Source organism: Netta rufina, assembly GCF_964035555.1.
Source record: "Netta rufina genome assembly, chromosome: 2".
Taxonomy (NCBI): Eukaryota; Metazoa; Chordata; class Aves; order Anseriformes; family Anatidae; genus Netta; species Netta rufina.
The window spans coordinates 374,776-400,120 of NC_140124.1; the positions used below are offsets into that span (position 1 = coordinate 374,776).

Sequence of the window (25,345 nt, forward strand, 5' to 3'; positions counted from 1 at the left end):
AGCTGTGTGGAAGCCCGGCTCTGGCTCCTGCCCCAGCACGGCTCCCACAGGCTCCTGTGCAAGCTCCCCTTGCCCAGCCGGCCCCCAAGGGACAGGCTCACGGGGTGCTCACGGGGTGCTCACGGGGGTGCTCACGGTGGGCTCACAGTGGGCTCACGGTGGGCTCGGCTGCATGTGCCTGAGCAGCCCGGCTTGTCTCTATCATGGGGAGCTGAGAGCTGATGGAGGTACTCGTAGCTCAGCCAGAGGACAGCTGGGTCCTCGTCACTGCAGGGCAAACGAGGGCGTGGGGCATGAACGTGCACCCCAAGCAGAGCCTCCACCACCAGAGACAAGCTCAAAAGGCTTTCCCTGGGCTACAGAACCAATACTACAGGAGGAGGGGAAGGAGGAGGAGGAGGAGGAAAATGAAAAGGAGGAGGAGGACGAGAAGGAAAAGGAGGAGGAGGAGGAGGAGGAGGGGAAGGAGGGGAAAAGGAGGAGGAGATCTCTCGCAGCCTGCCCCGAGGTACTCGACAAGACAAATCACGTGGCTGCTCTTCAGAGAGAAGAGCACCAAGTGGCATCAGCCCCTCCAGCTCTCCCCCCACACATAAGACTCGTGCCCTGCACTGAGCAGGCTTGGCACAGCTCAGCTTCCTGCTGGCCCTCCCCGAGGCACAGGCGTGATCCCTGCTCTCCCACGCTGGCAGCAAACTGGGAGGCTCCCGGGGAGCCCTGCACACAGCCACCGCCGTGCAGGACAGGCAGAGCTGTCCCATCCACCCTCCTCCCCAACACCTGCTCTGGCTCACGCACTCTTTCTTTGGTCTCATCTCCAAGCCACCTAGCCCAGAACATCTCACTGGGGACTGCTGCATGAGCTCAGCATTTCTGCCTGAGGTGGAGCATCTGCACTGCTTCTGCCTGCGAGAATCAGGCAGCCTTTTGCTGTCAGCTCCATGTAGCTGCTCACAGTGACCTCAGCAATCTGCTGATTTTTCCCTGCACTTCAACTGCTAATTTGGGAGCAGGTTTTCCAGTGTCCAGCTGATTGGCATCCTTTTACACCACCCAGCTCCAATAAGGTGCCAAGGAATAGGCTCACGTGCTCTGGTGCCCATGTGAAGTGTGTACATAAGCCTGTGCACCAGCATTGCACGTACCACGTTTCCAGGCATGCATTTTCCCTCTGAGTTGACTGGGTTTGGAGTAAGTCCCTGCAAACCTCTGCAAATCAACAGCTCAGGGCTGCAGCTGTGCTGGGACCAGCCTCTCATGATGATTGACGTTGTCTCTATATTTTTCTTGTGCTACCATCTGTCCTTCCCCACTAAAAAATACTTTTTCATCTAGTCTAAACAAGAGCTGCCTTCATTCTTCAAGCCAGAAACACGTAGTGAGTAAGATACAGATAGGGTAAAAATGCAGAAAGGGTGAGCTTGCTGAACTGCAGAGAAGATTCATCTGGGGATCCCTGGGGAATAGTGGGAGAAGCAACGTTCCCCTGTGAAGAGGAACAGGAGTTTAAATCCTTGGAGCATAGCCAGCACTACTTCACCCGACCGAGGGTGTACAGTACCGAGCAGTAATTGCCAAGAACCCTTTCTCAACTTTCTCCAAAGACCAGCACCCACTGGTGCCTTTTCTTTGAGACTTTGGGAGTCTCCACAGCTCTCACCACTTGGGAAGAACTTCTACGAGCAGTTCAAAGAAAGTCTAGGACACATCCGACCCAGAAACCCAGACGCTGGGATGTTCTGACTAACCTAGGTGCTTCTGGCGGTCTCATTTCTATTTGTAGAAAATGAGATAAGTAGGTGGATTCTTCAAAGTCTCTGTGAGGCTTTGACACGAACAGGATAAATATATGTGCCTTTTTTTCATGCAGCTTGGTTTGCAGCATGAGCAGGACGACTGCTGCCACTGCTTCTCCTGGCACCCAGTGCTGTAGCACCAGGTGTGGGGAACGAGAGCACCACAATGCCTCTTTGGTGCTTGGGGTGCCCATCGCCAGCTGCCAAACAGCACTGGGAAAGAGGTAAAACGAGCAGGAGATGGAGTCACCAGGAAGAGAGGGAGGCAGGGAGGAATGGCTGGGAGCTGGAAAAGCTCACAGAGGAGGGCAGCACAGGCAGAAGAGGGGTCAGGAAAAAAGGAGCAACATCCACTGGCTTTGTAACAGATGCCTCGTTCCTACATCCCATGCCCTACCTGTTCAGGACACAGCCGAGCATCTGGCTGGCAAACACTGACACCCACCTTCTGCCAGGGACACAGCACTCAGCTGACCCAGACCCACACTGGATCAAGTGGCATCAATCCACTGCTGAGGCATGTTAAGCCCACAAAATCTGTTTTTCAGAAAAAAAAAAAAATTGGGAAAAAAAAAAAAAGAGAAAGAAAATATCTTGAAAAGATCTTTTAATATGAAGTTCAGACATGGAAAGCTGGACAATGCAGAGGAGGAGTTTTGGCACGGGCCACGCGATGCACATTGCCATGCACCTAAGGACGTGCCTTGTTCCACAGGACCTGTTCCTGCCCCATGATGAGCAGAGCCAGCACGGCAAAGCAGCGCCTGCTCCCGCGTCCCCTCCCCGGAGCAGCCTGCCTGCTGGGCAGGGGGACAGCAGGGGGGCAGCAGCTCCCCCCCAGCTGGGCTGGGGCTGCGCAGGATCAGCTCGGCCCATGGCACGGACACAGAGCAGGGGCAGAGGCAGAGCTGCACAGAGCAGCATGGATGGGGCCATGGCAAGGCTCGTGCTGAACCCCATCAGCATCTGACAGCAAGGGCAGCCTGTTGGTTCAGGTGTGTTTGGAAGGGTGCCGAGTGGTGCCTGCCAGAGGGACACCAGCACTGGCCACCTTCACACAGACCCTCAGGCCTCACCAGGAGCCAGCCGGGCTCTCCTCCCGTCTCACACCCGCAGGTCTCCCCCCGGTGCCAGTGCTCCCCGCTCCGTTTTGACTCGCCACCTCCAGACGTGCAACACGCTCAGTTTTCCAATCCCGATCATCTTGCCCCAGCAATAAGGAATGCTTAACTGTAAAGTGAGAGGATTCACTAATACTGAAACATCTGACTTTTCACTCCAAGTCCAGAAAGAAATTGCCACAAAGGGTAAAAGCAGTAACACGGCCGGCATCACCCAGCAAGATCGCTTTGTGCCTGAGCCCCTGTCCAGCTCCACACAACCCCTCCCTGCACCAGGCAGCTAACTGATCCAGATCCTGTCGCCAACACAGAAGCTGACAACAGCCTCATCTCCCCTCTGGTGTGCTTCTCCACGTAACCTTAGGCTGTCCATGGTGTCACTCTCCTTCTAGCAGGGTGTGACTATGCTCCCGTTTTGTGCCTGTGCAACCCTAACATCATATTGAGGAGCTGGTCCCTTTGCTACTCCAAGCACTTACCGGACTGTTTTTGTATTAAGAGTAACATTTTACAAATCACAAGAAACATTTACTCTCTCTATCTGCTTATCACTGATACCGTTAGCATATTCTTAGCCTTCATGCACATCAGCCACAATATATTCTCATCTTGGTGACGAGATGTTTTGCTCAGAGACATGCATGAAGGGAAGCTCTCCCCCTCTTCCTCCCTCCCTCCCACTCTCTCTCTCCCTCTCCCTGCGCACTTGCAGCTTTTGAGGAACCCAGTGCCATGTGCCCCTTCTTCCCCACATGTCTCCTAGGATAAGGCCACTGGGCTTCCTGGAGGAGGGAGGATGGTGCAGGACACTTGATCAGGTGAGCCTTGTGATGGTGACTACTGGAAGGTGGAGCATGTACATCCAGCACCCTCCCATCCCGAGCACAGGAGGGGTGGCTCTAAGGCACAAATGATTTTGTCCCTGTCCCCAGCACATCTGTGCCACTGAAGGGATTCCTTCACACTGGGACTCAGGAGCCACTGGGGCCTTTGTTTCCAATCCTGCACCAGCCTGGCTGCACAGCAGTGCGCACAGGTTGGTTGCTCCCACTTGCCCAGCACAGAGCCTGCCTGTGCCAGCCCTCCCCAGGGCACGGCCCCACCACGGCAAGCCCCAGACAGGTCCCTGGGGACACACACACCACCAGGCACCAAATGCTGGTCCTGAGGCCCAGTGGCACGACGGAGCTGTTGCCCACACGTCGGCTCTCCCTCCCAGGGCTGTGCCAAGCTGCACGCTGGAAGGTCCCGACCTGCGCTGCACTCCGGGTGCTCTCCAGGAGGCTCCTTGCCACAGCCAGAACCACGCCAGGGGCACCCAACAGCTCGGCAGCTGGCTTGGGCAAACCCTGATTTCAAAGGATCAGGCAGGTCGGTGTGGTCTGCAACAAGGATCCAAAGAAAACCGACAGGACAGGAAGGTGTCGCTGAAACAACTGGACGTAGGGGAGAGGCTTCGGGGAGGCAGATCCAAAACGTTCTCGGCGTCTGGGTGCTGGGCTTCCCCTCTTTGGCCCAGGCACTTCTCAGACTCACGCCACACGCTGTGCTGCCTGCACTGCCTGCATCAGGCACAGAGAGCAACCCGCAGGGGTCCCACGGCAGCCATTCACGCTGCAGGACTGCCTGACGTGGAGGGGCTCACCTGCTCAACCTTACATGTACCACTGCTGGTTACCTGCTCCTAGCTAGCTCGGAACCTATTAACAGGTCCTATGCTGGATCTCAGCTACTCTCCTGCCTCTTGTTTGTCTCTTTACCAATAAAATTTCATACAGGAATTAAGGTTAAGAGGACATCCTAGTTGGAAATTGAAGGGGAAAAAAGCACAGAAAAGCAGAGGCCGTTCTGCCAGGACAGCCCAGGAGTCCTCAGTGTTCTCAGTAACCAACTTCCAAAACTTTGATCAAATCCACCAATATTCCAGGCACTGGTGGAAAACTGGAAATTTTGAGATGCTCCAGCTGACCAAAACATGTATTAGAAGAGAAATGTTCAGCAGACCCCAGTAACAGTCCCACTCCTGGTCCCACAGGCAGCAAAGGGGCACAGTCCCTGCCAGTTTGAGGCAGGGCAGGTTCTTTACTGATCCCAAATCCAGCACCCTGCATCACACAAGGCTATGAGCGAGTCGCCTCAAAGATTTCTATCATGTCAGAGCACTTACCATGGTGACTGAACTGTGAGCTGCAGTAAGTCTTGGAGGCATGAGGCACGAGAGTAAGTTGAAAAATATTCTCAGAAAACATCTTACCATTTGTGTACCAGGAGAAAAAAAAAAAAAAAACACAACACAAAAACCTTTCTGACCACTGCAGGCAACCACCCAAAGCCAAGGCACAAAAAGCCTGATTCAGATTCTGTCTTAATGCTGGGTCCGTGCTGACACGTGTGTTCTGGGTGGCACGGTAGTGATGCTCTGCTCAGGGGCCCAGGGAAAAGGCGGTGACCAGGGCTTCTCAAATGCATGGCTTTTACATGAGGGAAGATCACAGGGAAGACCATTGTACCTACCCAGTGTGATCCCCTGCACGCATGCATGCAGCTACACATGCAAGTTGGATTAAAGCATAACTTGTAGAAAGATAGCTAATCTCATTTTAGAGGCTTCAAGCAGTGCTAAGTCCACCAGCTCCCCAGATAAACCACTGCCATGTTTAATTACCCTCCCTGTAAGGGAACTACATCTCCTCTCAAGTTTAAATTGCTCTAACGTCAGCCTCCAGACACTGCATCTCCTCAAACTTTATCAACTAGGCCGAAAGGCCCCGCACAGAGCTTTCTTCTAGGCATTGGTTTTCCAAGCAGCAGGATCAGTAATCAAGTCACATCTCGATCTGCTCTTGTGAGCCCAACAGGGCTGAGATGACTGCTGAAAGCGGGACACAGGGTGACACGGACACTGGGTTTGACATCACCAGAAGCTTCTCTGTGTTCTGTCTTTGATTCTTGCTGCAGTTCTGATAACCTTCTGTAAGTACGAGCATCAGACAAAGCACCCTAGGAATGCGTCTGAGAAGTGCTACGTGCAATTGTTACTGAACTCATGCATGCTGAGGGTGTACGGAGGTGGTGGTGAAGAAATGACAATGAATAGTGGAGAGAAGTGGCAGAAAACAGGCAGAATTTTCAGCTGCATGTCCTTGGTCAAAAAATAGAGTAATTGCAGTCATTCACTGGCAGTTTATGTGACCTGCAGACCAAGCCCAGCTCTACAGAACCAGCAGTATGGGTTCAGAGAGGTTCACAGCTGGCACCACGTGAAGGCAGCGACAGCAGCACGTGCCTCTGCCTGTGCTGAGCGTGATGCTGCGGACCCCAGCCAGCTCCTGGTGCTCCCTGCAGCTGCACCCGAGCCCACAAGGCCCAGCCCTGGAGCTGGGAGCACCGTGTCCACGAGGCCCCAGGGCTGGGAGCACCGTGCCAAGGCCCAGCCGCACGACACAACCAGGGTGCGGAGCATTGAGCAGAAACCAGGATGGGGTGACCCAACTCCCCTCTCCGTGGCACAGTGCACAGCACCAGATTATCACGGATTTCCATTATCAGCAGCGTTATCAGCACCTCCCCGTTACTCTGCAGAGTGGAGAGATCCTCATGTTCTGCCCTATTAGACCACTGCCAGCAGTGCTCTGGGAAGAAGAATGCATGAGGAAACCTTCTGTCCTGGGCCAGGGTACCCCAAGGACAAAGCAGAGACTTGTCGATGCCCTGGAAGTTCAGGAAGGACATCTCTAAGTTTGATACCTCCCTGGGGCAGGGTGTGATACCTCCTGGGCCAGGAGGGGCAGAGGCAGCATGGCACAAGCTCCAGGAGAAAGACGGAGCCCCCGGCCTGCCCCCTCCCTCTCCCCACGCTTGGAGGCAGCTGTGCCTCTTAAGTGTGCATGGAAAAACAGAACTCACAAAACACTCCCCTCACATCACTACATCCCCAGGGAAAAGTGAGAAGGAAAAGGGGACCACAAGAGGAAGAGAGCAGAACTTTCCAGGGATCAGGAGACATCCCTGGCAGGGGTTTCCCTGGTTTTAGGGAACACCAGCTCCCTCCACGCACAGCAGCTCATGAGACTGGCTGCCTCCTCTCAGGGAGCTCGTGCAGGTAGTTAGAGCCCTGTTACTCCCTCCTGTCCCGTACACTTCCCAGCGCAGCCCCAGCGGGCAGCCTACCTGAGCTCTGCACAGCAATGCCAACACCCCTCCAAGGCACTCAGAGAGCGGTGACAACAAGAATCTCCACAACTGCTTTTGCTGCTGGCTCAGCCCAGCCAGGCACTGCCAGTGGCGCGGGCTGGCCCCAGCTCTGCACCCACACCAGCTCTTACCTGTGCCTCCCGTGAGCTGCGTGCTGCTCCGCTCCTTTGCCAGCCCGTTGGCCTTGGGGCTCGCGCTGGGCGCTGCCGCCGTCGTTGCCCTGGGCAGCCGCTTGCCCGGTACCTTCACGGTGGTTCTCAGCAGATCGATTTCCTTCCCATGGACGTTCTGCATGTAGTCCTGCAGCAGAGAGGCGGAAAGATTCAAGATCAGCCCTGCCCTGGCCAGTTGCTCTCAGCTCCCCTCTCACTCACTCAATCAAAGCCAAAACCCGGCTCCAACTATCGACGTGGCTCCTGGTTAACAGCCAGCAACCTGGAGGTGCCGGGAGCTCAGCACGTGCTGCTTTCCTTGCACTGCACTGAAGCACCAAGCCAGGTGGGGCAGAAGCAGCAGACCCTGTGACTCTGCCAGCGTCCGCAGCCAGACGTCTTCTGACAAAACGGAGGCAAAGCCTGGGCACCGATCTGCCTCCTTCCCATGATGAGCTGGGACTGGCCCCAGGGAAGCACCAGCCATCGCCTCCAGCACCCAGACCCCGTCAGCTCTCACTGAACGAGGCTGGGACGTTGCCAGGGGCACTCAGAGGCCATGACAGGGCCATTTGTGAAAACCTGACTAGATGGTGCAGAAGAGCACATCGGTGGCAGGCAGTTCTTCCTTCCTGTCATTCGCTGTCTTTCTAATCACAACACTCAGACGTAGCTGCTAACAATGTACCACACCAGTGCAGGTAATGCGATAACCAGAAATTCCCTCTCAGGTCCCAGCTACTGAAATTCAAGCCCAGAAAAAACAGCTCAGCACAACTCTCTCATCCATTCACCTACGTGGCTCTAAGCTACCCCAGACTTGGTGCTTTCACCTTTCCTTCTGGAAGGCTACTGCAGAGCCAAGAACTCCATGTGCAGACTGTGAATGTTGTTCTGCCTCCTAGAAGTACCTCACCTTTTAATCAAAACCAGCCTGCAGACCTGTGGCCAGTCCTGAGCGCCGTGTCCTGCCCCATTTCTTCCACCCCTTCCCCTGCCCCGCAGCATGCTGCAGCCCTCCCCTAGCACCCCCCATGCACCTGGATGGGAAAGACCAGGGCACTGTGACCTCTGCAGAGCCCCGAGGCCCTGCCTGGCTCTCTGGGAGCGGCAGCCCAGCCCCGTGGGCTCTGCAGGGAGCTCCCCGGGCTCACCCCAGCGTGGGGTCCAGGCGCTCTGGCTCCCTGCTCCAGGGGCTCGCACTGCGATGGGGAGATGAGAGGCAGCAACCGTGTGGGGTGAGGCCGCAGCTGCCGCAGAGAGCATTGGGCTTGCTCCAGTTCACAAGGAGGTCACCAAGAGGATTAAATTGGAGCTGGTGCCTGTGTAAATTGTCTGCTTCCAAACTGGAGATAAAGGCATGAAGAAGATCAGTTAAGAGCAGCCGTTCCCCCAGTCCTGGACTCCAAGAAGCGGGTAAAGAGGGCTGTGCAGGCAATGCTGCGGTTCAGGTGGCTGTCTGCATGGGTTACCACTGCTCAGCAGCACCTCAGGGTCTTGCTCTGAGCTCTTCTCTTTCTGCTGACCCCTGTGAAGGCACCCAGCTCTCAGTGCATGTCCAAGAGACGTGGCGGCTCTGCAGCACACCCTCCTGTGCTTCCCACTGCTGGGTGACTTGACCTTAAAAGACAGTCAAGACACACACGTGCCCTTTGGTGCCCCGGGCAGTTCCTAGAAAACCATCCCAGGCGAACGCTTCTCCAAGCTGCTCCTGGCTGGGTGGGAGCCCGGTGTCACCCCTGGGCAGGGAATCTCGGAGGGGCTGGAGGATTTTCCCTAACTCAGCACAATTGCTGCGCTAGCCGGCTGCCTGCCGGAGAGAGCGGTCACCAGCGCACTGCTTTTATTACATGCTATAAAACAGCAATTTCTTCCCAAGCCTCCTCGCTAATTACCCAGCCAGTTCTCTCATTTCATTTTATTACTGGAATTAACAACGAGTTCAAAGCGTGGAAAGCTATTAAGATGTGTGATTAAGCCACATTCAATTAGTTTCTACAAACAATTTAATTGATGTTGCAGATAGAATTAACAGAAGGTGATTGTGTGAATGGCTCCACTGGCTGCAAAATGGGAGATGCTTTCTCTCCAGCTCTGTGCAGCACAGCACAGCCTGGCCAGTGAAGCTGGGCTGAACCACATACGCCTTCCTCACGAGCAGAAGCACTTACTCTCCAAGGCTTTGGGGAAGTGATACGAAACTGCACCAGTCTTCTCATAAAACTTGTTCTTTCCCTGTCGCTTAACACACGCGCGGAAAGGTAAGAGAAATAGAGATGCAATGAGGAAATCTGTGCTGAATCCAGCCAACGGGCCCCCAGCCACTTCTACTTTCAGGCAGAGCTGCTGCCCACAGCTCCAGCTGCAGACGTCCTGCTTGCAAAGCCTGTAAAGCTGCCGCCTGCTCCAGAAAGGAGGCAGCACCAGGGAGCAGGGACGCACAGCTCCCGAGGACCCGAGCACAGGTCTGAGCCTCCAGCCGAGGCTGACATGCTCCCATTGCCAAGTCGCAGAGCACTTGGTCAGGGCTGGACACAGCTCCCTAAGCACTCCCCATCAACCCGTCTCTGCACACCCACGGCCTCAGCCTGAGTCCCAGTCAGCACATGTCAAAGTGGGACGGGAGGTGCTGAGATACAGATCCTGAAGCAAGGACAGTGATAAACACTCAAAAGCAGATGAATAGCCCTGTCAGGAAGCTTTTGGGTGGTGAAATTAGAAGTATGACCCAGTCAGAGCTGCAATTTTCACCCAGTGGGGCACAGACACATGTGGAGCAGACATCCCCACTGAAATAAAAAATAAAAGGTTGCTAACCCCTGTGGTACTTCCTCCCATCCCACGTGGGGCAGGGACAGGACAGACACAAGACGGAAGAGGAGAGATGCCTAGGCAGGGATTGCCCTGAATCCTGCCAAGGAAAAGCCACTGGGAACACAAATGCAGCACAGAAATGCTCTGGGGCTTGAACATCCTGAGAGGGGCTGGGAAAGACCCTCTTCCGACCCTCTTCCCCTTGTGCTCAGCCATCCCCTCATGGACCCCTCTGCTGCCCCCTGAATTCTGCCGCCTCCAGGCATGTAGGAGTACATGCTGACTCTGAGCAAGGACAGGAAAAGGGGCACGACAGGGCTCAGGGCCCTTCAGGACGCCGTGTGCCTCCTCCACTGAGGATCCCATATACCTGTTCTTGCCTTAGCAGCCGCCTGCTGGACCAACAGCTGCTGCCACAAGTGGGAGTGCCAAAGCAGCACACGCCCTTCCTTGGGAGCAGAGGTTTTGCTACTGCCCCAGGCTGTTCAACCTTAACGTGCTCTGCTTGTGACATCTTGTCAAAGGGCATGGAAACCTGCTTCATGCCACTGGAGACAGAAAAGCACCGCAGCATCTCTTAACTCACACTAGAAAACGGGACATCTTCCGAAGCACCTCTTCCTCCAGGCTGCCTTCCTGCATCTGAGCCCTCCAAGCTGGTCGTACACTGGACACCCAGAGGGAAAGCGAGGCAAGGCAGGGCAAGGCAGGGCAGCCTGTGCTCAGCAGAGCCCCACACTGCTCACCAAAGCTTGAGCTTGTCCACATCCCACAAAAACCACAACACAGCTGTGGGTGCCATCCATCTTCTCCCCTGTTCTCAGGGAGGCAATGCCAAGGAGGGAGCACACAGATCTCCTGTCCTCGCAGGAGTCAGAGCTGGGCAGCAAGCAGCTCTGCTTTCTGTGGCCCACAAGTTCCCCTAATACAGGGGAACATACAGGGCATTACTTACTTTGGTGCAAGGTGCAGAGTTTTTGGTGAAATCGAGGGGCGGAGAGGCCCATCTTGTACCTTTCTTAGCAATGGGTTGTGGATCACCAGTTGCATCAGGGAGAAGTAAAACAGATTTTTGCTTGGGGCAACACCGTAATGAAATGAAACACTGAAGAAGCAAACTAAGGAAAGCAAGTGACATCAAACCAGATCACCCTCTGGGGAACAAACGGTGTAAAGAGCAGACAAACCTAGTGTGCAGCGGCATCAGCTGAGCGCAGTTAAACAACATCCCAAAAATCACTCTGCCTCCACAGATGATTTAAACCATGGCCCTATGATGTCAGAAACCTGATAAACCATACCCGTGTGTGAGCACGCACAGAGAGCAGACAGCAGCAGTCATTCCCTCCCAGTTTGGGTCCATAAAGACCAAAAAATGGGGTTGCAAAGTTAGGGAACTGCAGAACCACACCATATGGTAAAAGGAACAAAGACTAAAAGGAAACAAGCAAACAAACAAAACCCAAACAACTGTTTTTACAGCTTTCCTGAATTAAGGAAAGGACATGCAATGACTGCTTTTTCCAGCATGAGGCTATTAGGGTCGGAAGGCTCCGTGTCACAAGCCCACGAACCAGAGAGGCAGGAGGAAGCCTGTGAGGCTCAGGGCACCCAAACACGTACGTGTCTGAGGAGATCGGGGACACACAAGGAGCTGGGGGCACTGAACAGCACAGGAGCTGCAGCTCCCAGCTCTCTGCCCCACTCAGCCGCCCGGGGAGCAAGCCCTGCCCCGTGCCCCCCGCGCCCCCCGGCCGCCCCGCTGCAGCGCGTCCTCTGCAGAGGGTGCTGTGGTCTCGGTGTCACAGGTGTGTCTGTCCGCGGCTCACTGTCTCAGCAGCAAACTGTGCTCAAGAGGGAATGGGGAAGAAGTCATTAGCCCCACAGTGGGGAGGCGACAGAGATGGATGGGGAGGCAGCTGTGTGCCTGAGCCAAGCAGTGAAGAGGATCAGAGATGCATCGAGTGACAGCTCAGCTCGGCAGGCTCTGCACAGGCACCTCATCTCCATTACCCAATACCTAGCAGCCAGGAAAATTATTCCACACCCAAATGGCACCATCAGATGTGGCTGCAAGGAGTTGTCTGCCTGTTCCTCACCCCGGATGCAGGGAGGCAGCAGCCTCTGCTTTAATGGACTGAGCAGGGGAAACACAGAAAAGCAAGATGCATTCACTGAGCATAATTCTGTGCAGAGCATGTTCCTATCAGCTCTTCCCACCCAGCCTGGCACAGCAGAGACAGCCTTCATGAAAGGGAAGGGTTTTTTCTCCAGACTGATAAAAAACAACTCTGCTGTATAAGCCTGCCCTATTGAGGGCTCGTGTTGAACCTCCTGCTCAGGGTCAGCAGCTTTCATTGGCTGCCAAACCCTTTCCAAGCAACTCTGCAACTGTGGCATCTGCGAGAGGACCTGCAGCAGCAGCCACAGCACGAAGGAGAGCCTGCTCTGTCCCACCCTGCTCCTCAAACAGCTCCCGTGCAGTACTTACGTGCAGGCTGGGGTGGTAGGTGAGGACCCCGTTGTCACACAATGTCACATACTTCTTCTTCCACTCCTTGTTGAGTGACTTGCCACTGCGTTTCAGGAGAATGCCCTAAAAGAGAAGCAGCAAGAGTCTTAGACCTTGTTTCATCTGGGTATTTCCCACTCAGCTTCAGAGTCACCCCTTGTAGGAGACTGATCTTTGAAAAGACACAAAGATCGAGACTCAAGAAACATCCAGGTTGGTCTCCCAACAGCATTTTCCCTGGGACTCATAGGAAAAGGGCTACAGCCGTCCCCACACCAACCCCAGCATGTATCCCCAGACAGCCCTGCCGTTCTGAGATGAGGGTCTCCACGTGCCAGTCCTGAACCCCAGGTCCTCAGAGGGATCTATCACACACCCTCGTGTCCCAAACCACTCTCTCTGGGCACCTCTTCTGATGCTGAAGAGCAGTGACAAAACAAGGCAGGAGCTAACCTCACCACCAGCTGATAATCCTTGATCTGTTACCACAGTGCTCCCAGGCCACCTCCCGTCGTAAAAAGCACAGACTGGTGGATGGACAATGAAAGAATAATTTAGGACAGGCAAGGGAACAACACTCCAATATGTGGGTCTCACAAGGGATAAATATTCCCTTGCCTGCTTGGGTTGCTCTTCCTTAGAGGTGTCAAACAAATGGAGCGAGGGGCACACTTCAGAGGCAGAGCAGGTCCTGGGCAGCTGAGGTGTCTGTTCACCCCACTTCCCCGTCAGGAGGTTACACGAGACCAATCCTGAGGTCTCACGTATGACAAAAGCTCCCTCTTCCTACCAGCCCAACCCAGAATGAATACCCGTGGATCTGAACCATCACTCAAAGTTGCAACCTCTTAACCTTTTCCCAGGGAAGTGGTCATGGCACTGAGCCTGCCAGAGTTCAAGAAGCATTTGGACAATGCTCTCAGATATGATCCGCTTTTTGATTTTTTAATTATTTTTTTTAGGGTGGTCCTTTGGGGACCCAAGACTTGGACTCAATGACCCTTGTGGGTCCCTTCCAACTCGGATATTCTCTGATTCCATGATTCTGTAACCTCCTCCCCATCGCAGTTCTGCCTCCCCAGGACATCTGCCTCTAGCAGGGCCTGACACTGTACCAGGTAAGACTGGAGGTGGGGAGGGAGACCGAAGACAGAGCAACAAGCCAGGCACAAGGGTGCTGGAGCACGGATCGAGGGGAGAACATCAAGTATTCTGCTGGCAGGGAGGAAAGGACAGCATGGGGACAAAAGTATGGATGAATAACAAGAGTCTGGGAAAAAAACTGCATCTACCGACTGCCGGGCCTGGGCTCTCCGAAAGCACTGTCTGAGCAGACGTCAAGACTGGCTGTTCCTAACGTGGCAAAAATCTGGGCCCCAGGCCAGCACCTCCTCAAAAACCTGGACAGACTGTCTCTGTCCTGCCAGCCTCGGCATATTTGGGGGCCTCATCCCACTGCCTAGAGACTGAGGCCGCTGCGCCTGCCCAATGGAAAAACACAACAAAAACAATGTAGGGTTTGGCACATGCTGGGGTAACAATGCTGCACAGACATGACCATGAAATCGGCGATAAATGATGCAGAAAAGGCAGAAGTGCTCCATGACCACTTATGCTCAGTGCTTGGGAAGCAAACAGTGTGAAAAGGAAAAGCCTCCTACTCGTACAAGGGGAAGCTGAAGCAGAGTGGTGGGAGCTGAACTGTTTTGGTGGCAGGATCTGATCCCTTGCCTTCAAGAGCTCCGAGAATTAGCCGAAGAGCTTGCTCAGCAGTGTTTAAAAGGTGCTGATTTTAACATGCCTTAAAACGTAGGAGCAGTCCAAAAGCTCGTGCCTTGCCAAGATCTGCAAGGGGAAAAGCAATGACCCTTATAATTGTGGCCAGCCAGCCAGACGCTTACACTGGGCAAAACGGTCAAAAAGCCACCACAAGAAGTGATCAGCAAAGAATGAGGGGACAGCAGTGTAACTAATGCTGATCAGCGTGGAAATAGGTCATCAGAGAAGTGTGGCTCTGCTTTCGGTAAGATCACAATACCTGATGGCAATGGTGGCTGTGTTGACACAGCATTATTTAGGATGTTAACTGAGCAGCACATACATTAAAATCCAACTGTACAAAATCCATACAGCCATTAATGCATTGAGTAAAAACATTTTGGTCAAATGAAAGGTCTCCAAATATAACCACAAATGAGAAGACAAATAATCAGAAATGGCAAATCCATGTCCAGCATAAGTATTTGTATATAGGTCCAACCAACCTGTGTTTGATTCATGTTATTTAGTCAACATCTTCCCTAAATGAGCCCAAGGAAAGCACGAAAACAGGAAACTTAAAGGCAACATAGAAACTGCACAGAGTAAATCTCTGGAGGTGACCGGTCATTAACACAAATTGTTTTGTATCACTTGGCAAACTGGGCTCCTGAGAAGAGCGTGGATTCCAGCAGGACTCATGCCAGGTCCTGCACCTAGGAGCAGGCTGCCAGACCCCTCGCCAGGACTCGGCCGCTCTGCCCTGGTTCTGGCCTACCACGGACACAAAGCGTCTTCCCCAGCACCACTGCTGGGCTGTGCGTCTCCCACAGGGGTGCTTGAATGTTTATTCCTCTCACTTGTAAAGTCTCATGTCTAAAAACGGTTCAATATTACACCATCTAATCTAGATAAAGGGTAGGTTCTCTGTATCTAAGAACATTTGTTTGGTATCTTTCAAACAAATCTGCTCTAGACCAGACTGAAGGCACAAATTTGGCTCAAAGTCACTGGGGGCAGCTCCCTGGCTCATGGGCACAACGATCCCTTCTGGCTTTAAAATTGCTTCAGTTCTAGAGTCTGACCTGCCAACACGTCCTGCAAACCAAGAACTCCAGCTGCCTCTCCTCTCCTTCAGGTGTCTTCAGCTCAATACACTTTGGTGCCACAGAACTACCTACTTCAACGATTTCGGGCTGCTGCAATCGCTATCAAGCCCCCAAAATGTGTTGTCTGCAGAGAAGAGTTCAGCGGCAGTTAGTTCAGCTACAAACCTGGAACTTCACAAATTGAACACACAAGCAAAACCAGGCCTGGAAACAGAGAGTCAAGCACTGGCAGCCCATTTTTTTTCAAGCCAGAAGGCACAAGAAACAAAAATTGGGAGCAACTACACAGTCTAAGTAAACATCTAATAAAATGGGGGGAGGGGAAGGGGCCCTTAAGGCCAAACACTTGCAAGAAACAGCTGAATCAAGGGATAGAGCCGTTAGACTTGTTCTCTGCTGCTGTATTAGAGATTAAGGCAGGGGACAGCAGCTGGGAGGATTCCAGTTGTTAATGGTGTTGCTGTGCTGGCTGCATCAGGGTCACCCTCTCCGCCACCCATCTTCTCAAGTCCAAATGCTTCTTAAGAACTGTGCACTCAGTCACACAGTCTAAAATTTTGGGTAGACCTGTGTGGTGCCAGGAGTTGGACTCGATGATCCTTATGGGTCCCTTCCAACTCGGGATGTTCTACGATTCTCTTTTCTGATGGCAGAAAGTGGAGGTTTGGCCTGCAGCACCTGCAGAACTGTTTCTTCATGGAGGAAAACCCCCATGACAGCTCGAAGAAAAGCAAGAAGTGGCGAGGAGGACAAAGCCTGGTGAAACACAGGAGGATGTGCTGCGGGCAGGCACAACCCTGCGGCACACCTCGTCCCCTCCACGCAGGTGCCCCGTGTGCCCTGGTGCAGCTCCTGGCCACGTCTGCAGGCAGCCGGGACCCCCACAGGGCCCCCCCACCGTGGCCACGTGCAGATGGCACAGGCTGCTGCTCCGCAAGCTCCCCCTGCTTCTCACAGGGCGCTGCACGAGACGCGACCCCTCCACAGGTTTCCTCCCAAGCGTGGAAGTCTTATGGGAAGGGAAGAAGCTGCCGGAGATGAAAAGCGAGAGCCCACCTCTCTCCCTCTCCTCACTTTTCCTTCCTCTCCCTGCATTTTGTCGGCCAGCACGACCGTCTCTGTTGTGTTTGGATTGTGGTGGAGCACAGTAAAAGCAGCAGCAGCAATATGCAGCGTAATGAAGCAGGGAGCAGCGATGGCCCCCAAAGGACTCGTTTACTCCACAAATCTCCCTTCCACTCACTTTTTGCTAAGAATTTTAACACCAAACTTAATTGTAAAGTCGCGTATTGATTGGAAAATGCAAATGGCAATTTAAATGTAATCTAAGCTCCCAGCATGATCCCAGCTCCCAAGGAGGAGGAGCCACCCGCCTTGGGCCCTGCTGGAGTGTGTGGCCCAAACTGAGCCGGGCCAGGGACCTGGGGCCCCCCGGGCTGCCTGTGCACTCAGTACAGCATTCCCAGAAAGAATCTGGTGCATGTGCAATTAGGAGCTCATTCCTAGTAACAAACAGCTGGGGAAGCTTAGTCTCCCGGCCTAATTAACCCAATTCTCAAAGACAAGCGTCCAGCTACAGAAAAGCTCTTCCAATCCTGCAAGACCTCCTGAACGTATAACCAAAAGGACATCGCCAGCCAAGGGGTCCTGAGCACGGTGCAGAGCTGCACACCAGCAAAGGCACGGGCTGACTGCCGCTGCAGGGGAAGGAGGTGCTGTCCTAGGTGTAGAGGGGCCTCAAGCGTCCCATCGCACATCTCCACCTTCCCTAGATGTGAGTGGGGGGTAAGTGAGACAGAGCAGGCCACCCAGAGGGGAGCTGTTCTCAGCTGTGCTGAAGGAGGTGGAGACAAGGGACAGCCAGCCACCACGCATCCATGACAGCATACGTCCTCCTAGAGCCCTTCCTCAGTCAAGCAAAGTCTCTGTTCTGCAACACCTAGCTTGCCTCTCGCTTTGTGGTCAGCCTTCCCAGCCATCAGCCTGGGCACTGGGCAGAAACCCCAAGCTCTGAGCACCAAACACGGTTGCTCGCAGTCCCTCGCATGCAGCCCTCTTCCCGCAGAGCTCAGGAAGAGATCACTGGTCTTAGTGACACGGCCTCAGGAAAGCCACAGGGCACCTACCCCTTCTACTGCTCCACATCATCCATCAACTTCAGCTTTCAGTAATTTGAGCTTGCACCAAGCTTCTTCTTCCAAGCAGAGGAATTAAATCACTCCCTAGGTTATCTACTGGTGGCTGCAGCACCCCAAGCACAGCATTTGTTGCCTTTAGCCGTGCAGTGCACACAGAACCATAGAATGGTTTAAGCTGGAAGGGACCTTAGAGATCACCTAATTCCAGCCCCCTGCCATGGGCAGGGACACCTCCCACTGGATCAAGCTGCTCAAAGCCTCATCCAGCCTGGCCTTCAGCACCTCCAGCAATGGGGCACCCACAGCTTCTCTGGGCAACCTCTTCCAGTGCCTCACCATCCACAGAGTAAAGAATTTCTTCCTTATATCTATTCTAAATCTCCCCTCTTTTAGTTTAAAGCCATTACTCATTGTCCTATCCCTACATCCCCTCCCCAGCTTTCCTGCAGCCCCCTGTAGGCACTGGAAGGCCGCTACAAGATCTCCCCAGAGCCTTCTTTTCTCCAGGCTGAACAACCCCAACTCCCTCAGCCTGTCTGTAGGAGAGGTGCTCCAGCCCCTTCATCATCTCTGTGGCCCTCCACTGGACTCATTCTAATATCTCCCTGTCCTTCTGGTGCTGGGAGCCCCAGAGCTGGATGCAGGGATCCAGATGGGGTCTGATGAGAGCAGAGCAGAGGGGGACAATCCCCTTCCCAGCCCTGCTGGCCGCGCTGCTTTTGATGCAGCCCAGAATACCGTTGGCTTTCTAGGCTGCAAGCACACATTGCTGGTGGTACACTCAGTTTCACTGTCCATGTCACTGAGGAAGATGTTGAACAGTGCCGGTCCCACCATTTAACATGTGTCAGTGACATGGAGAGTGGCACTGGGTGCACCCACATGCTGAGCAATGTGACAGTCTGAGAGTGGCCAGAGGCAGAGGATTCTGCATGTCTGTCACTGCAGCGTAACTGGCTCTCTGCTCTTGTATGGCATGCAGGACTGCCACAACATGTGAATCTTACCATAGTCCCTGATCTTTCTCTGCCCTTCAAAGAGATGGCAAGCAATGAGACCTCCACAAGCTTCCAAAAGGGCAGCTCCACATCGGGGCAGAGCAATCGTCACCAGCCCTGAATCTCTGCTCCTGTTCACACTGAGGAACCTAAGTCACCTCCCTCTCTTGGGGTGTTACTGAGAGGGGGCTGATGGCACAGCAGGGATGGTGAAGCCCTGCAGCACTCTGACATTGCTCTGTATCCACTGCGCTTTGTGTCCACACCAACCTCATCGCCCCACAGCCTGCGTAAGGATATCGGCCTGTCTTCTCCTTCAGGAACAAAGTTCTGTACCCTCCTGAGATACTGCAGAACAACCATTTAATTCAAGCAGTGGGAGGCAGCAGTTTCCAAGTGCCAAGGTATCTCTAGAGACAGGTCACAGCCGTGCTCCGGGGCCTCAGCACTGCCCCAACAACTCCAGCACGGTGCAACACAATCCGCCAGAGCCCTGGGAGGGAGAACCATTAACATAAACCAGAGCCCACCGTTCTGACAGCCAAAACACTGCTTCCCCCAGCATCACTGAAGGCTCCTGTAATAATATTGCCAGGATCTCCTCTGCAAACCAGCTCCCACAGCTCTGGCTACCTGAGGAACCGCTCCTGAACCTGGGCAGGGACCAAGCTCTGACGAGGCAGCACTTTGCTCTGGGCTCTGCCGGCGAGGTGCTGCTGTACAGACCGGCCACTTCACACGGGTCCTGGACCAGATGGGCTGTTTGGCACCTACTTCTTGCGAGGCACAGGAGCGAAGCACATGCTTGTTTTTGCAGACCTAGGCTTTTGCCTGTCTCCACTTGTTCAACGCGGTAATACCACTGCTCTGCCTACAGCATGGAACAACTCCACAGTGCCTCGGAAACACTGCGAACTCCAGCAGAACAGACAAGGCCAGGCCCAGTCAGCAACACACAGAGACACAGGAGCAGGAAAAGAAAGCATCTTGCCCTGCTGATTGAAAGGAAACCCTGGAAAAGGCAACCCAAAGGCCCAGAGACCAAAGGACATGGAAATGCTTCCAGGATCAGACCGGACCTCCCGCAGTCATCCAATTTTCCAGTCAGCAGTGTGGTTTGGGGGAGCCAAGTCAGGTCACACTCAAGGCTTCAGCTGCTGTACTCAGCCTCCCCGTCCCTGCTGCACAACTTCTGCCACTGCTTCCCCCACTGGCTGACTCAAAATCAGAGCACAGAGGCGCTGCCACCACAAACCAGCTTGCACCGCGCTGACATGCAGCCAGAAGGCATAACACCCAGCACGGAGACAGGGCTCGGACTGTGCTCCTCGTAACCCACCAGCTCGGTGCTAGGTGCTGTACAGGCACACTCATCACCTCCAGCCCACAGCCCCTCCTGCAGGGTGAGCAGGGGCAGCCAGCCCTGCTGGGACCAGAGGGGAGCAGCGTGGCCAGAGGGGCAAGCTGCCTGCCCATGGGAGCAGTGGAAGGAACGGGTAAGGGAGCTGTGAGCCCTGCTCCAGCCAGATTAGAAAAAGGACCCACACTCTGGAGAGAGGAGGGGCATGACCTGGCACACACCAATATGCCCATGCTCAGGCTGTGTGTGCCGCTGGCTCACTGGAAGCAGAGCCTCCCATGTGAGACCCCGCAGCCCCTGCCCAGAGCCCGGCACTGCTTGAGCTGCCCCTGCTCCCCTCCTGCCACTCCAACACAGCTCCCTTCCAGTGCTGCTGCCCTGTCCTGAGCGCTGTTCCAGTGGCTCTGACCCTATCCTGCCTTGCACTAACTATCACTGAGTGGCAACGCTTTGCTGGACTGGAAAAAGGCAGCAGGATGGAGGAGCTCCAGTGGTGGCAAAGTGCCCCTTCTGTGTACCCACTGCCCCGTTCCTCAGTCACCCTGACCTTGCCGGGTCACACAATCATGGAAGTTTGGGTGGGAAGGGGCCCAAAAGCCCCCCCTAGCTCCACCCCCTGCCATGCCCAGGGCCCCCTGCCCCCAGCCCAGGCTGCCCCCAGCCCCATCCAGCCTGGCCTTGGGCACTGCTGGGGATGGGGCACCCCCAGCTCCTGGGGGCAGCCTGCGCCAGGCCTCACCGCCCGCAGAGGGAAGGATTTCTTTGCAATTTCTAGTCTAAACCTAGCCCTTTAGTTTAAAACCATTACCCTTTGTCCTGCCTGGGTGCTTCCCGAGGTCTCTTTCCCCAGGGAACGTTCAGCACAAGGTGGAACCCACTCAGGACGCGGAATCTGCATCCTCCCACCCCACTGTTCCTGCGACACGGAGCTGGGACCGGCCCCGCGCGCACAGCAGCTCAGCTCGGGCAGCACGCGGGCAGGCAGGGCAGAGAGAGGCCAGCTGGGGCCAGGGGAAGAAAAATGGAACTGCAGCAGCAGGCACAGAGTGCGTGGCACAGAGTGCATGGCACAGAGTGCATGGCACAGGCTCGGCCAGGTGCTGCATGGCGGTGTGCGGCTCGGCCTTGCCAGCAGTGCAATGAAAGCCTGGTGGAAACACCACGCAGCCCCCCCGCCCCGCCTGGCTCCCTCGCTCGCCCAGGTATTACCGATTGCTGCTTTCTGGCTGCCAGACAGGGGCAGGCAATGCTCTGGGGCGCTTCCAGGTGGCTTGAGCTTTCCCAGCAGCCAGGAGCCCAACGGGGACGAGCAGCTGCCTCCCCCTGACACAGACGGGCTCATGGGCACCGTGCTCACTGCGTTTTGCCGTTGCCCACCTGCCCACCAGGAGGAGAGCCCCCTGCCTCCGGCCAGAGGGCACCTGGGCAGAGCAGAGCAGGAGCAGAGCACCGAGGCTGCGGGGGCTGCGCGGGGGCCGGGGAGCGGGCGCGGGGCACGGATGCCCTCTGCTGGAGCCGCTCTGCAGGCCGTGCAGCCCCCTCCCCGCACCCAGCGCCCGCGCCCCGGCACGGGTGCCCTCAGGTCCAGGCAGGCGCGCGGTCCCCGGGCACCCACTCGGGTTGCTCCAGGCACCCCCGTGTCCTGTGCCGAGCAAAGGCACCCCTGGCCTCGCGGCCCCGACCCAGGGAGCCTGCCCTGACTGGGGATGAGGGGAGGGATCGAACCTGCTTCATGGGAATGGCCCTCCCGCTGCCGATACTGTCCGCTTTACACTCCGGCACCTTCTTCTCCCGCTCTGGGTCCGCGCCCTTTCGAGACTGGAAGAGAAGAGACACAGGTCCATTAGAGATGGGAGACGGGAGGGACGCGCACGGCCCCGCCGTCCCCGTGGGCTGCCAGCGCAGACCCGAGCAACCTCTCTCCCCCAGGCCGGGGCTCCCCGCACACGGAGCAGCCAGCGTCCTGCCCGTCCCCTCGGGGGACTCTCCAGCCCCGGCCTCCCCGCAGCCTGGCCTGTCCCCCCACAACTGCAGGCAGAGCTGTCCTAGCAGAACCGGGCTACCTGACCCCCCTCCCGCGGGGCACACAGGACATGGCGACAGACAGAGATGGCATGGGATGCAGGTGGAGCATGGATGGAAGCAGGAGAGGCTAAGGCAGTGAAAGGAAGTCACACCTCTACTAATCCAACAGATTTATTCTGGTAACACACTTGCACCATACAAAGTAGCACAGGTCACCGGGCAGAGATACCAGCCCCTTACAAAAGAGCATGGACAATAAATATCTATCACACGGCTAGAGAGTTGAGAGCAAAACCCGCCAGCCCCCGAAGGCGGCTGCGGTGAGAGCAAACTCCAATAAATACAATATGAAATATACAGTCTGTTGAGCAGAACTCATTCAAAGTGCTTAAGACAGAGGAAAATATCAAGTCATACACGGCATGGAGCACAATCAATACATTCAGAATCACAACAATGGCAGAAGGGCAGCGGCAGCGTCTCTCTGGAGCGTCCTACACACCCCCTCAGTCCGGGAGCGCCCCATGTGCTTTGGATCAGAAAGGGACACGAGCCCCACGCGCCTGGGACACCAATTCACTGGCTTTTGGGCCCAGAACAAAACAAAGAGATTGAAAGAGAAGAAAACTAAAGAGACATAGATGGCTGCTCTGCTGCGAGGAGGAAGAGGAGGAGGAGCAGGAGTCCATGCAGGCTGCAGGAGGTGCAGTAGGGAGGAAGGAGCTGAGTGCTAGCGCAGGCGCTAACAGCAGCTCCCGCAGGCAGCAGCAAAGCGTCTTTTGGCCCATCCAGCTCCACTCGCTGCTGTCGCCCGGTCCCGGCGGGTCTGCAGGTCTTCCCATCCCATGAGGGTCGTCCGCCTGGCATCCCCGAGCATGGAAAGTGCCTAGACAGCATCCAGCAGGCCCAGAAATGTCCCAGCTTAAAGTGCAGGCGCAGGCCGTCTCAGCGCTTCCTAGACTTTACATTGGGGGGATTTAAAAGGCTCCTGCGTGTCTCCGAGGGGGGGACCCATGCTGGCTGGAGGGCGGGCGAGCCTCTAATCTTAGATCAATCCCAGTGCCCATCCCTTATCCGGCCCTGGAGAGGCAATGAAAAGTGAGAGAATTTGTACAGAGGTGCCGTGTGTAACCACCTGGATCTTCTAATTTGGAAGGAGTTGGAAAGGCCTTTTTGTTGATGAAAAGTTGGAAACAGTGGCACATATCTGCAAATATCGAAAGAATAAAGAGTTTGGCAAGTTATACTCAGAACACGGACACGAGTCTGTCAGAGATGGGGCGCCAGCGGACAGGCAGACAGACAGGCCACGGAGCAGGAGCCGGCGGCAGCAGCAGTCGGGGCGGGGGCTCGGGCGGGCGGCTGTCTCCACCTGGTGGTCCCGGCACGCAGACCCCCGTGCCGGGAGCAGGGGCGCGGAGAGCGGGAGAGGAGAGGAGAGGAGAGGAGGAGGAGAAGGACAGGAGGAGGAGGAGGAGGGCTGGAGAGGAAGGAGACGGGCACAGCTCGGGGCTGGGAGCGCGGCCGTGGGGGCTGCGGCTGCCCCCGGAGCGGAGCGCGGCCCTGCCCCATGCTGAGCCCCCACAGGGCAGCCCCCGGGAGCACAGGGACGGGGGCTGCAGGCTGCACCTATGCTGCCCGCCTGGGTAAAGCTAGTGGCAGAAAAAGCCTTCCCTTCCCTTCTTCCCTGCTCTTCCTGGCCCTGTCCCACTGTGGGAGGAGGTGTCAGGAGCTGCTGCTGCTGCCACAACCAAATGGGGTGAAGACTTCAATGTGAGCCATGTGTGTGCACCAGCACAAGAGCAAGCGAGTGAGCGTGAGCCCCAGCACCACGGCAAGTGAGCACGAGCCCGGGATGAGCACAGGTGAGCCCCACAGCGAGAGTGAGCAAGCTTGAGCCCAGAATGAGTGAGCAAGTGAGAGCCCTAGACGGATGGTGACGTCCACAGCAAATAAGCATAAGCCCCGCAGCAAGCCCTCCTCCCCCCATGAGCGTGTGCCCGCACCAGTGAGCTGAGCATGGCACTGACAGGCTCCAGGAGGAGCAAGAGAGCGTGAACATGAGCTGACGGCGAGTCCAGAACCCGTCGGCGCGCAGGCGAGCAGGATGGGTGGCAGCAGTGCATGAGCGCCCGTGCGCACTGGTGCACAGCAGCAAGCATGAGCGAGAGAAACGGCGGGGAGGGAGGAGCAGCATCCATCAGCGCTCGAGTGCAACAGAAAGCGTGACCACCGACAGCAGGAGACCGGCAGGGCACTGCCAGGGCGTGAGCACACGGAGGGGAGGAGCAGTGAGGGAACAACCATGCGTGCAGAGCCACGGGGCCGCTGCAAAGGGCGGCGTGAGCTGCGGGGAGGAGGCTGGGGGCAGCCCCCCGCCAGGCAGCGCAGGGACCAGGGCGGGCACGTGCGGTGGGGGGGCTGGGAGCACGTGCACACAGAAGGGGATGGGGGGGAGAAGCGAATGGGGAGCGCACGGAGCATTCAGGACATCGGAGCAGAAGCTTCCAGGATGTCAGAAGCTGGGGCAGATGGACGCACTCCCAGCACAAGGAGCCGGGAGAATTTGGGATGCCAATAGTGCAGGGAGAGGGATGGGGCGCGTGAATTAGGGTGATCTGGGAGTGGAGCAACGGCAGCTGTTCACACGGGGCAGCGTGGTGCAACACGAACAATGACTTTCTGGTGGCCAGTTCCACAGACAGCAGACACGGGTGTACTGAGCAATGGTGGCTGGAAAGCACACTGAGATGGGGCGGAGAGAGGGCCTCAGCCCGGCACATTTAGGCGGGTACCAGGGGGAGAGGAGCACGTTTATGTGGGGGGCAGGGGACAGCTAACCTAGATACGGGGCTGCGAGTACGTGTGTGCTAACAGCAAGGGGAAGCTCACGGGCTGTGCTGACAGCAAGGGTAAGTCTGTGGGCAGGACTCCGTGCACGGGTGTGTGCACGGTGTGAGAGCATGCCAAGAGGCAGGCTGCGGTTCAGCCAGCAGGTAACAGCTGCAAACATCCCTGCACCCTGGGGCGCCACGGCCTCGCTGCCTCCCTAACGCCTCCGCTCCCCGCTGCCCTCCCTGCCTGCCCCCTGGCAGTTCCCAGGCGCTCTGCTCAAGTCACAGGGCGTGGGGCTCGGGTACCAGAGCGAGGGGCCCGGTGCCACGTGCCGGGCTCTGCACAGCGCCGTCTGGCACAGCCCAGCAGCGGGGGCTTCACGCCACGCTCTGGGGACGCCGTCCCAAGGAGAGGAAGAGCAGAGGTCGCTGGTGCTGTGCACACGCAGGGTGCAGCTCTGCCCAGCGACGATCAGAGCTCTGCTCACGCGCACGCTGCACACACACCAGCGTGCCCCGTGCGCACCCCTCGCT

General features: G+C 56.0%; 1 protein-coding gene across 1 annotated transcript in view; it reads right to left on the reverse strand.

Moving 5' to 3' along the window:
• The window catches only part of AGAP3 (ArfGAP with GTPase domain, ankyrin repeat and PH domain 3), a 130,081-nt gene that overhangs the window by 35,648 nt on the left and 69,088 nt on the right, over positions 1–25,345 (reverse strand). Inside the window, 3 exon segments of the mRNA XM_084281385.1 lie at positions 7,243–7,411; positions 12,569–12,673; positions 21,678–21,770. Coding sequence (XP_084137511.1) covers positions 7,243–7,411; positions 12,569–12,673; positions 21,678–21,770 — 367 coding nt within the window.